This window comes from Ranitomeya variabilis, chromosome 1 (genome assembly GCF_051348905.1).
Source record: "Ranitomeya variabilis isolate aRanVar5 chromosome 1, aRanVar5.hap1, whole genome shotgun sequence".
NCBI lineage: Eukaryota > Metazoa > Chordata > Amphibia > Anura > Dendrobatidae > Ranitomeya > Ranitomeya variabilis.
The window spans coordinates 945,470,490-945,483,676 of NC_135232.1; the positions used below are offsets into that span (position 1 = coordinate 945,470,490).

Here is a 13,187-nt window from a genome sequence, read left to right on the forward strand (position 1 = left end):
TTCCAAAGCACTCTCTGTAGTCTTATTATTATTACTAGATGGTGGCCCGATTCTAACTCATCGGGTATTCTAGAATATGCATGTCCACGTAGTATATTGCACAGCCACATAGTATACAGCACGGAGCCACGCAGCATACAGCGCAGAGCTGCGCTACAGCGCAGAGCCGCGTAGCATACAGCGCAGAGCCGCGCAGCATACAGCGCAGAGCCGCGCAGCATACAGCGCAGAGCCGCGCAGCATACAGCGCAGAGCCGCACAGCATACAGCGCAGAGCCGCGCAGCTTACAGCGCAGAGCCACGCATTATACAGCGCAGAACTGCGCATTATACAGCGCAGAGCCGCGTAGCATACAGCGCAGAGCCGCGCAGCATACAGCGCAGAGCCGCGCATTATACAGCGCAGAGCCGCCCAGTATACATCGCAGAGCCGCCCAGTATACAGCGCAGAGCCGCAGAGTATACAGCGCAGAGCCGCAGAGTATACAGCGCAGAGCCGCGCAGCATACAGCGCAGAGCCGCGCAGTATACAGCGCAGAGCCGCGCATTATACAGCGCAGAGCCACGCAGTATACAGCGCAGAGCCACGCAGTATACAGCGCAGAGCCACGCAGTATACAGCGCAGAGCCACGCAGTATTCAGCGCAGAGCCACGCAGTATACAGCGCAGAGCCACGCAGTATACAGCGCAGAGCCACGCAGTATACAGCGCAGAGCCACATAGTTATACTGCCCAGTCACGTAGTATATTGTCCAGTCACATAGTATACTGTATATCCCTGTTAAAAAAAAAAAGAATTAAAATAAAAAATAGTTACATACTCACCTCCTGGAGCGGCCGGTACCTGATGCTTGTTGCACCTCCTAGAGCGGCCGGTACACGATGCTTGTTGAACCTCCTGGAGCGGCCGGTACCCGATGTTTGTTGCTCGCTCTGGTCCCAAGAGTGCATTGCGGTCTCACGAGATGATGATGATGTAGCGGTGTCGTGAGACCACACGTCATCATCTCACGAGACCGCAATGCATGCAGCGGTGACCGGGGCGTCGCGCGGAGCGGGAAAAGCCGGTTCCTGATCCGGAGGGTCCACCGGAGGATGAGTATGTAACTATTTTTTATTTTTTAAATTATTTTTAACATTAGATATTTTTACTATGCATGCTGCATAAGCAGCATCAATAGTAAAAAGGTGGTCACACAGGGTTAATAGCAGCGTTAACTGAGTGCGTTACACCGCGGTCAACGCTGCCATTAACTCTGTGTGAGCGCTGACCGGGGGGGAGTACGCGGGCGCCGGGCAGTGAGTGCGGGGAGTAAGGAGCGGCCATTTTCTTCCGTACTGTGTGCGTCGCTGATTGGTCGCGGCAGCTATGACAGGCAGCTGCCGAGACCAATCAGCGAACGAATAACGGTGACAGAAAGACGGAAGTACCCTTAGGCAATTATATAGTAGATTACCCCGCTCACCAATTCGGACCCCGAGTGGCCCCACCCACCAAATCGGACCCCGAGTGGCCCCACCCACCAAATCGGACCCTGAGGTGCCCAGCCCACCAAATCGGTCCCTGAGGTGCCCCGCCCACCGAATCGGACCCAGAGTGACCCCGCCCACAAAATCAGACCCAGATTGACCCAACCCACCAAATCAGACCGCCTGAGGGGCACCCAAGTGTGATAGTCTTGCAGGGGCAGCCCGTGCACCATTCCAAAGCACTATCTGTAGTTCCTTCAGGAAATACCCATCTAGTTATAGTGCTTTGGAACAAAGCACTATACTGTTATTCCATCGTGGTAAACTTCTTATTATTATTATTCAGTCCGCAGTTAATGCGGCCCGAACCGCTTCACTCACAGACTCCAGTGAGGTGTCATTTCGAAGCCAGCGTCCCCAAGAGGTGTGCTAAGTATTTTTCGTGTCGATCGGATTTGTAGTTTTGGCGCAATTTGCGTTTGAAAAAAGTGTTTCAATGCATTTCAATAGGGAAATTTTCCCATACGTTTATAATGGGTCTGATTTCTGAGGCAATTTCTAAAAATAACTGCCACCTGGCTGATTAGCTCATTGATATGCGCAGTCAGACACAGTTACTATGCCAACACCTACGAACTCTACCAAGACACAGTTTTGCCAGATAGTATCAACTCTTAAAGTGACCCGCCCACAAAATCGGATCCCGAGGTGCGCAGCCCACCAAATCGGAGCCAGAGTGGCCCCGCCCACCAAATCGGACCCGAAGTGACTCCGCCCACCAAATCGGACCCAGAGTGACTCCGCACGCCAAATCGGACCCAGAGTGGCGCCGCCCGCCGAATCGGACCCGGAGTGGCGCCGCCCGCCGAATCGGACCCGGAGTGGCGCCGCCCGCCGAATCGGACCCGGAGTGGCGCCGCCCGCCAACTCGGACCCGGAGTGGCGCCGCCCGCCAACTCGGACCCGGAGTGGCGCCGCCCGCCAACTCGGACCCGGAGTGGCGCCGCCCGCCAACTCAGACCCGGAGTGGCGCCGCCCGCCAACTCGGACCCGGAGTGGCTCCGCCCGCCAAATCGGACCCGGAGTGGCGCCGCCCGCCAAATCGGACCCAGAGTGGCTCCGCCCGCCAAATCGGACCCAGAGTGGCTACAACTACCAAACCAGCACCTGAGGGGCACCCAAGTGTGAAAGTCTTGCTGGGGCAACCCAGGCACCATTCCAAAGCACTATCTGTAGTTCCTTCAGGAAATACCCATCTATTTCTCTCTGTTATCAGCCATTCCCCGTACTGCTGTCAGTCTATTTCTCTCTGTTATCAGCCATTCCCCTGTCCTGCTGTCTATTCTCTCTGTTATCAGCCATTCCCCGTCCTGCTGTCAGTCTATTCTCTGTTATCAGCCATTCCCTTGTCCTGCTGTCAGTCTATTCTCTGTTATCAGCCATTCCCTTATCCTGCTGTCAGTCAGAGTGACCCGGCCCACCAAATCGGACCCAGAGTGACCCGGCCCACCAAATCGGCCCCAGAGTATCCCCGCCCAGCAAATCGGACCGAGAGGTCCCGCCCACAAAATCGGCCCCTGAGGGGCCCCGCCCACAAAATCCTCAACCCTGAGGGGCACCCAAGTGTGAAAGTCTTGCAGGGGCAGCCGGGCACCATTCCAAAGCACTATCTGTAGTTCCTTCAGGAAATACCCATCTAGTTATTTTTGAAATTCACCGGTAGCTGCTGTATTTTCCACCCTAGGCTTATACTCAAGTCAATAAGTTTTCCCAGTTTTTTGTGGCAAAATTAGGGGGGTCGGCTTATACTCGAGTATATACGGTAAACATTTCTGACATGCAAAAACAAAACTCCCAGAAATGAGTGATCAATATAGCTACCTTTCTTTATAATGACACTCAACAGCCTTCCATCCATAGATTCTGCCAGTTGCTTGATCTGTTTACGATCAACATTGCATGCAGCAGCCATTACAGACTCCCAGACACTGTTCCGAGAGCTGTACTGTTTTCCCTCCCTGTAGATCCCACATTTTATGAGGGACCACAGGTTCTCTATGGGGTTCAGATCAGGTGAACAAGGGGGCCATGTCATTATTTTTTCTTCTTTGAGACCTTTACTGGCCAGCCAGGCTGTGGAGTAGTTGGAGACATGTGATGGAGCATTGTCCTGCATGAAAATCATGTTTTTCCTGAACTATACCGACTTCTTCCTGTACCACTGCTTGAAGAAGTTGTCTTCCAGAAACTGGCAGTAGGTCTGGGAGTTGAGTTTCACTCTATCCTCAACCTGAAAAGGTCCCACAAGTTCATCTTTGATGATACCAGCCCATACCAGTACCCCACCTCCATCTTGCTGGTCCCTTTACTGATCCAGCCTCTGGCCCATCCATCTGGCCCATCAAGAGTCACTCTCATTTTATCAGTCCATAAAACCTTTGAAAAGTCAGTCTTAAGATATTTCTTGGCCCAGTCTTGACGTTTTATCCTATGTTTCTTGTTCAAATGTGGTCGTTTTTCAGCCTTCCTTACCTTGGCCATGTCCCTGAGTATCGCACACCTTGTGCTTTTTGTTACTCCAGTAACGGTGCAGCTCTGAAATATGGCAAAACTGGTCGCAAATGGCATCTTGTCAGCTTCACGCTTGATTTTCCTCAATTCATGGGCAGTTATTTTGCGCCTTTTTTGCCCAACACGCTTTTTGCGACCCTGTTGGCTATTTGCCATGAAACACTTGATTGTTCGGTGATCACGTTTCAAAAGTTTGGCAATTTCAAGACTGCTGCATCCCTCTGCAAGACATCTCACAATTTTGGACTTTTCAGAACCCGTCAAATCTCTCTTCTGACCCATTTTGCCAAAGAAAAGGAAGTTGCCCAATAATTAAGCCCACCTTATATAGGGTTTTGATGTCATTAGACAACATCCCTCCTGATTACAGAGATGCACATCACCTGATTTACGTAACTGGTAGTTGGCTCTCAAGCCTGAACAGCTTGGAGTAGGACAACACGTATAAAAAGTATCATGTGATCAAAATACAACTTGGCTAATAATTCTGCACACAGTGTATATAAATACTATACTCATTTTTTTCATAATTGCTTTGTGTGTGGAATTCTACATACTTCACTCTGTCTTTGGAATCTCCAAAAGTCTCTTTCATATTTGAGAAATCTGGGTAAAATGATGATGGTGGAGATATGATTTCAAGCACACCAGACTGTATTTCAAGTGGAAAACTGCAAGAGAAAAAAAACAATTTATATTTGTAAGTTCAAGTGTAGGTCATATGGTAAACCAGATAATGGATAGTCTTGTTGGCATAGAATAGTAATAGCATTTTAGTATGAGTAATAATGTCGGAGACACACGTTCTGGCATGATGTGAAAACCTTTCAATGGACTAATGAACACTGTTCTAGAGCTTCATGATGCATTACAAGAAATGGTTTGCTTTCATTACATACCCAAAAGCAACACTGCAACTTCTGCCTTTGAGTGCTGCTTTTCTCAGGAAATAAGTGACTGATCTAGAAATTCTCAGAAAACTGATCATATGACTGGACAGCTTTGCATTGTGAAACATTGTTCTAAAATAAGTTGAGGAACAGGCTAAAGGGAGCTCATTCACAAAGTGGATACATTGCATTACTGATATAACTGCAACCAGATGGATCCCATTGATTATTATAGTGTCCGTCTGTGTCACATTTTATCAGTTCTTAGAAGGGAAGAAAGATCTGCATGCTGTGCTTTTTATTGCGTTCTGAAACTGAACCAAGTTGGACATCATAATATTTAATGGGATCACTATAAAAGGAACAGAATGTGGAAAAGGAAATGTAACATTAGTTTAAGGTCTGCCCACTCCCCACAACATTGCAATGTATCAACAGACTGTTACTTTTTAGGGACCAAGTGTTGGTGGCTCTCCTGGTGGTATCTGGCTAATGTTGGTGCTGTTGATGGAAGAACATGAATCACCCCCTCAGTGTCTGATCACACTGTGAAAGGGTAGGTGCTGTGAGGTATATGGTATTTTTGTGTATACATCACCGCTTCTCCCAAGGATGGGTCAGTACTGGTTAAACATTGATCGGGTGCCTGGGGGACCCCTTCTCTTTCCACTTTGGACGGAGGTACATTGACATATGGAGGGTAGCAAACAGGCATTCACAAAGTACATAATAGTAGTCCCAAAAAATTCTGAGTGCATAGTAATTTACAGTAAAAATTCTAAGAAAATTGCAAAACGTGTATAACATTGTATAGAAATGACTGTTCGGTGTTTATCTAGTGATTTTGAACTGTGACCATAAAAAAAGATAGAACTTTTCACGTATCCATCACTCCACATTGTTAAAACAGAAAATCTGCAGCAGTATTTGGTTGCAAACATCAACTGCGTATGGCAATGGAAAGGTTAGTGGGCATTTAATTGGTTGTCTACGGAATTACCTCCAATATTGGGGCCTTGCAAATGGTTATGCCATGATTCTGTGTTGCATAGACTGGTAGAACAGAGTATGGTTTCATACTACACTTCTGTGTGGCTCTGATTCTGAACAGATTCATTCAGAGGTATTCTCAGCTCGACAAAGCCTGGTGGAGGCACAATATGGTGGAAGAAAGTGTTTCTACAATTTTCTATCCTCAAGTGGTAACATTTAGCATTACTTATGTCTCACCTGCTACTGTAGACGTTAACAAGGCTTACTAGGAATCAACAATTACATTACTCATAATTTAAAGGGTTTATCAGGGACTCGGTTTTTCTTATTGGGCTAAGAACTTACAGGCAGATAGTTGCTAACTACCTGCCTGTTCTGCACTGCAATGTTCTCTCCCAGCTCAGGCGGAGACTCCTCCTGCTTCTCGTGACGTCACATCAACAAATCAGCTCTTCATCTTCTGCTCTATCAACAGTGCATCACTCCAGTTAAGCAGTGGGAAGCTGTCAATCACATGACATTCTGCTCTGCTCACTTGAAAGAGCAGAAGGAAAGAAGCTACTCTGTCTACTTGAAGTTCACCAGAAGGGGGATCGCCAGCAGGAGCGGTCTGTTAGCACTGTGAACCGGAACAGATCATTGCAGGGCAGAACAGCCAGTTAGATAGCAACTACCTGCCTGTATGTTCTTAGTCTAAGGGCAGAGACAGACTGCCGTATTTCTTGGGCGAGTATTGCATCGTAAACCTCGTACTGGTTGTCGGCTCTCCTGACATGAGCTTGACAGCTGCATAGAAATTCATCATACTGTCTTGCTCAGGTCAGGAGAGGAGCCAGGCCAGTCCATGCAGTGTGATGAGAACCTCGCACGAGTTATACGGCAGTCTGACTCAGCCCTAACAGGAAAAATACTTTAAGTCCAAGATAACCTCTTTAAGAAGCAAGAAGTATTAGGGGAATAAACAAATGAAAATACTCACTTATCTTTAATGTTGTCTGCAAGTTCATTTACATACTGGGCATTCACCTTGAAAAAAAATAGAAATAGCATGTCATAGGCTTTCATTTTTAATGCAATTTGTTGGTTAAGTGCATATGTCCAAACAGAGCAATGTAACACAAAAATATAGATGTGCCACCTCTGGGGTGGACATATCATTGGTGCAACCTATGCAGACACACAAGGGTGCAAGAGGAAATGGGGCCCATTATTGCCTCTAAAGCAGGTGGAATTGTGCATTACAAGGCGTTATTGGACTACAAAGGGAACATGTACTGTTCTGGCACAGCAGTCATCTTCTGTGTGTGTTCACGAGTGTCCCATCTACTGAAATACATCACTAATCCCATCAAGCATCGATGATGGCAAATATTTGCTTTACTTATATGAAAAGTAATACTCAAACATTTACTGTGATGCAATAACATTCCTTTATGGTTAGTGCCAGTAAACCTGCAAAAATAGCAACATATACACTACCGTTCCAAATGTTGGGGTCACCCAGACAATTTTGTGTTTTCCATGAAAACTCATACTTTTATTAATCAAATGAGTTGCCAAATGAATTTAAAATCTAGTCCAGACATTGACAAGGTTCGAAAAAAAGATTTTTTTATTTGAAATAATTTTCTCCTTCAAACTTTGCTTTTGTCAAAGAATGCTCCTTTTGCAGCAATTACAGCACAGCAGACCTTTGGCATTCTAGCAGTTAATTTGCTGAGGTAATCTGGATAAATTTCACCCCATGCTTCCAGGACCCCCTCCCACAAGTTGTTTTGGCTTGATGGGCACTTTTTGCGTACCATACGGTCAATATGCCCCCACAACAGCTCAATGGGGTTGAGATCTGGTGACTGCGCTGGCCACTCCATTACAGATAGAATACCAGCTGCCTGCTTCTTTCCTAAATAGTTCTTGCATAAATTGAGGGTGTGCTTTGGGTCATTGTCCTGTTGTAGGATGAAATTGGCTTCAAACAAGCGCTGTCCACAGGGTATGGCATGACGTTGCAAAATGGAGTGATAGCCTTCCTTATTCAAAATCCCTTTTACCTTGTACAAATCTCCCACTTTACCAGCACCAAAGCAACCCCAGATAATCACATTACCTCCACCATGCTTGACAGATGGCATCAGGCACTCTTCCAGCATCTTTTCAGTTGTTCTGCATCACACAAATGTTCTACTGTGTGGTCCAAACACCTCAAGCTTGGATTCGTCTGTCCATAACACTTTTTTTCCAATCTTCCTCTGTCCAATGTCTGTGTTGTTTTGCCCATATTAACCTTCTCCTTTTATTAGCCAGTCTCAGATATGGCTTTTTCTTTGCCACTCTGAACCTGAAGGCCAGAATCCCGGAGTCGCCTCTTCACTGTGGACGTTGACACTGGCATTTTGCGTGTACTATTTAATGAAGCTGCCAGTTGAGGACCTGTGAGGCGTCGATTTCTACTCTGGTTAGAGCCTGTTTGTGCTCTTCTTTGAAGGGAGTAGTACACACCGTTGTAGGAAATCTTCAGTTTCTTGGCAATTTCTTGCATGGAATAGCATTCATTTCTAAGAACAAGAATAGACTGTCGAGTTTCACATGAAAGTTCTTTTTGTCTGGCCATTTTGAGAGTTTAATGGAACCAACAAATGTAATGCTCCAGATTCTCAACTAGCTCAAAGGAAGGTCAGATTTATAGCTTCTCTAATCAGCCAAACTGCTTTCAGCTGTGCTAACATACTTGAACAAGTGTTTTCAAGGATATTCTAACCATCCATTAGCCTTCTAACACAGCAAACACAAAGTACCATAAGAACACTGAAGTGATGGTTGTTGGAAATGGGCCTCTATACACCTATGAAGATATTGCATTACAAACCAGACATTTGCAGCTAGAATAGTCATTTACCACATTAGTTAACAGAGTGTATTTCTGAATCATTTAATGTTCGCTTCATTGGAAAAAAAAGTGCTTTTCTTTCAAAAATAAGGACATTTCTAAGTGATCCTAAACTTTTACACTGTAGTGTATACATAAAGTTTGTACAGATCATGTCCTCCAGCAGGTCAAAAGAGAGCTCTGGTTGACAATCCACTTTAGACTCCGCAGTTTTTTATTTCACCTGTGGCAAGTGTAGGAGGGAAAAACAGCAGTGAAATAGGTCACTTTCAGAACTGACCTTTCCAAAAGATGCTTCAATGACATAGAGCTCATTGGACTGACAAGCGGCAAGTTCAGCAGACATTAATCTGATGTATCTAGTGACTTATACATGTTATTGCATCTCTTGTTCTTAATGGTTTTATCGCACAGAAGTGGTGGAGATTGTGAGCAAGGAGAGTGCATTGCAGGGTTGGCAGCAGACATTTAGGGATACCATTTACTGCTGGAGTTGAAGAGTGCAGGAGAGTCTTAAGGTACCTTCACACTAAGCGACGCTGCAGCGATACAGACAACGATGCCGATCGCTGCAGCGTCGCTGTTTAGTCGCTGTGTGGTCGCTGGAGAGCTGTCACACAGACAGCTCTCCAGCGACCAACGATGCCGAAGTCCCCTGGTAACCAGGGTAAACATCGGGTTACTAAGCGCAGGGCCGCGCTTAGTAACCCGATGTTTACCCTGGTTACCAGCGTAAATGTAAAAAAAAACAACCACATACTCACATTCCGGTGCCCGGCGTCCGCTTCCCTGCACTCCTCCTGCATCCTGTGTCAGCGCCGAACATCTCCGGCATCTCCCACAGAGCACAGCGGTGACGTCACCGCTCTGCTTTATGGCCGGCACTTACACAGGATGCAGGAGGAGTGCAGGGAAGCGGACGCCGGGCACCGGAATGTGAGTATGTTTTTTTTTTTACGTTTACGCTGGTAACCAGGGTAAACATCGGGTTACTAAGCGCGGCCCTGCGCTTAGTAACCCGATGTTTACCCTGATTACCAGTGAAGACATCGCTGGATCGGTGTCACACACACCAATCCAGCGATGTCTACGGGAGATCCAGCGACGAAATAAAGTTCTGGACTTTCTTCTCCGACCAACGATGTCACAGCAGGATCCTGATCGCTGCTGCCTGTCAAACACAACGATATCGCTAGCCAGGACGCTGCAACGTCACGGATCGCTAGCGATATCGTTTAGTGTGAAGGTACCTTTAGCTGTACATGCTCAAGAAAGTGTGCTAAGTGCATCAAGTGCCGGATTTATCTTGGCGATCTGTAGACTGTCTAACATCATACTGATAGTGAGGGCACAGCTACTGAAGGTCAGAGAAATTTCTATTGTCAGACCCATTTATAAGTAACAATAGATGCGGACTGTGGAGTCTGCAGAGGGGTAAAGGTACCGTTACACTAAACGACTTACCAACTATCACGACCAGCAATACGACCTGGCCGTGATCGTTGGTAAGTCGTTGTGTGGTCGCTGGGGAGCTGTCACACAGACAGCTCTCTCCAGCGACCAACGATCAGGGGAACGACTTCGGCATCGTTGAAACTGTCTTCAACGATGCCGAAGTCCCCCTGCAGCACCCGGGTAACCAGGGTAAACATCGGGTTACTAAGTGCAGGACCGCGCTTAGTAACCCGATATTTACCCTGGTTACCATTGTAAAAAGGCCCCGTCTCACTTAGCGACGCTAAAGCGATCCCGACAACGATACGACCTGTCAGGGATCGTTGCTGCGTCGCTATGTGGTCGCTGGTGAGATGTCAAACAGTGAGATCTTCCAACGATCGCTGCTGCGATCTCACTGTTTGACATCTCACCAGCGACCTGTAGCGACCTGTACAACGATGTCACATGGGAGCTATTATGACGATTCAGTGTCTGAGTCGTCAACGAGGTCGTTGTTAAGGTGTCAAACACAGCAATGTGTGCTACCCAGCGGGACCTCAACGATCAAAAAAAGGTCCATGCCATTCCGACACGACCAGCGATCTCACAGCAGGGGCCTGGTCGCTGCTACGTGTCACACATAGCGAGATCGCTACTGAGGTCGCTATTGCGTCACAAAACTTGTGACTCAGCAGCGATCTCGCTAGCGATCTCGCTTAGTGAGACGGGGGCTAAAGTAAAAAAAAAACACTACATACTCACATTCTGATGTCTGTCACGTCCCCCGCCGGCGTCCACAGGGTTAAAACTGCTTTCGGCAAGAGCGTTGCTAATGCACGCGCTGCTGCCGAGAGCTTCCCTGCACTGAATGTGTCAGCGCCGGCAGTAACAGCGGTGACGTCACAGCTGTGCTCTGCTTTACGGCCGGCGCTGACAGTCAGTGCAGGGAAGCTCTGGGCTGGAGCACGTGCATATTAGCAGCGCTCTTGCCGAAAGCAGTTTTAACCCTGTGGACGCCGGGGGACGTGACAGACATCAGAATGTGAGTATGTACTGTTTTTTTTTTTTTTTACTTTTACAATGGTAACCAGGGTAAATATCGGGTTACTAAGCGCGGCCCTGCGCTTAGTAACCCGATATTTACCCTGGTTACAAGTGAACACATTGCTGGATCGGCGTCACACACGCCGATCCAGCGATGACAGCGGGTCATCAGCGACGAAATAAAGTTCTGGACTTCTAGCTCCGACCAGCGATATCACAGCGGGATCCAGATCGCTGCTGCATGTCAAACACAACGAGATCGCTATCCAGGACGCTGCAACGTCACGGATCGTTGTCGTTCTCGTTGTAAAGTTGCTGAGTGTGAAGGTACCTTAAGCCTCAGAACATGTCAGAGGGAAAACCTGGGACGTAAAGTAGGGGCCCATACTGTAAATGGCAGAGCACCAGGGTATATTAAAAGGACCTCTGGGTAATCCGATTATATTTCCTGCTGAGTAACAGTGGACTACGGTATTGTCTTTTCACTTTCCCTGGAACTATGTGACTCTTGTTAAACAACTGTAAATTCAGCTACCATTTATAGAGGTGTACTTATTTTTCCTGCTTTATTCATTCTTTTTTTATTTTGATTTTCTACATTATCACTGCTAATGCAGTGCCATGAACTGTAACAACCCTTCTGCTTAGAAGAAAACATGCCTTGCCATACATACCATATAGAAGACAGTTACACTGGGTTGTAGGGATCATGGATATCATTGCCCATACTGAATTCTTCACACCAACAGGGAATATTCTGGTACACACATTATACTGGGGCAATGGTATAGAGGACTCTGCATGCAGCTGGACCTATTGTATGCAATGCATTGCAAATCATTTTTTGTTAACAGCATTTGGTCCATTTAGATATGCCGTAATCAATTATGGTGAAATGGCCAACAACAGGGCCGGATTTAGACAACGTGAGGACCTAGGCAAAAGTTTAAAGTGAGGCCCCAAATGCTAACATATTGCATCATTACAAAGAAACAGAAAATCACAATGTATGATTTTTATATAATTAATTTGCATTTTATTGCATGAAATAAGTATTTGATACAATAGAAAAACAGAATGTAATATTTGGTACAGATGCCTTTGTTTAAAATTAAAGAGGTCAGAGGTTTCCTATAGTTCTTGATGAAGTTTGCACACACTGCAGCAGGGATATTGGCACACTCCCCTCTATAAAGATCTTCTCCAGATCTTTCAGGTTTCAGGGTGGTCGCTGATCAACATTGAGTTTCAGCTCCCTCCAAAGATTCTCTATTGATTTCAGGTCTGCAGACTGGCTAGGCCACTCCAGGACCTTGAAAAGCTTCTTACAGAGCCACTGCTTAGTTGCGAGTTTGAGGCTGTGGTCCCAGCTCTCTTCAGGTCATTGACCAGGTACTCCCGTGTAGTTATGGGCAGATTCTTGACATTTCTCAATAACATCCTTACCCCTCAAGGCAAGATCTTGCATGGAGCCCCAGATTGAGGAAAAAAATTACATTATGTCCCAAGAACGATGACACCTGTAGCTATGATAACATTGTCACCTTCAGAATACCCTTCAGGCTTACAACTTAATTATGTCAAACCTATTTCCAGATACATTCCTGTGTTATATCAGGATGATATATATCAGATTTTATCGGAGGGGCATAGATGCGTGGCTAGAAGGGGTTGATCTTTAGGCAACATGCAGTCACCAAATATGCATAAACCTCTCAATACTCACAGTTGGTTATCGGTCGAAGGCTTCTATAAATGCACAGGAAATAAATGCAACTTGTGTAAATATTTGATCAACAGTACCATCACCAGAACTTCACACTTGTGAAGGTAGAGACACACATGACAATTAGACAGATTAAAATCTCCCCTTTTATTTAGAAAAATGATTTAA

General features: G+C 46.3%; 1 protein-coding gene across 1 annotated transcript in view; it reads right to left on the reverse strand.

Annotated features, from left to right (window-relative positions):
* Positions 1-13,187, reverse strand: part of MGAT4D (MGAT4 family member D) — a 261,336-nt gene that overhangs the window by 137,645 nt on the left and 110,504 nt on the right. Inside the window, exons 5-6 of the mRNA XM_077279227.1 lie at positions 6,905-6,951; positions 4,600-4,713 (exon numbers count right to left, since the gene is read on the reverse strand). Of these exons, the coding sequence (XP_077135342.1) occupies positions 4,600-4,713; positions 6,905-6,951 (161 nt within the window). The remainder of the gene's footprint in view (positions 1-4,599; positions 4,714-6,904; positions 6,952-13,187) is intronic.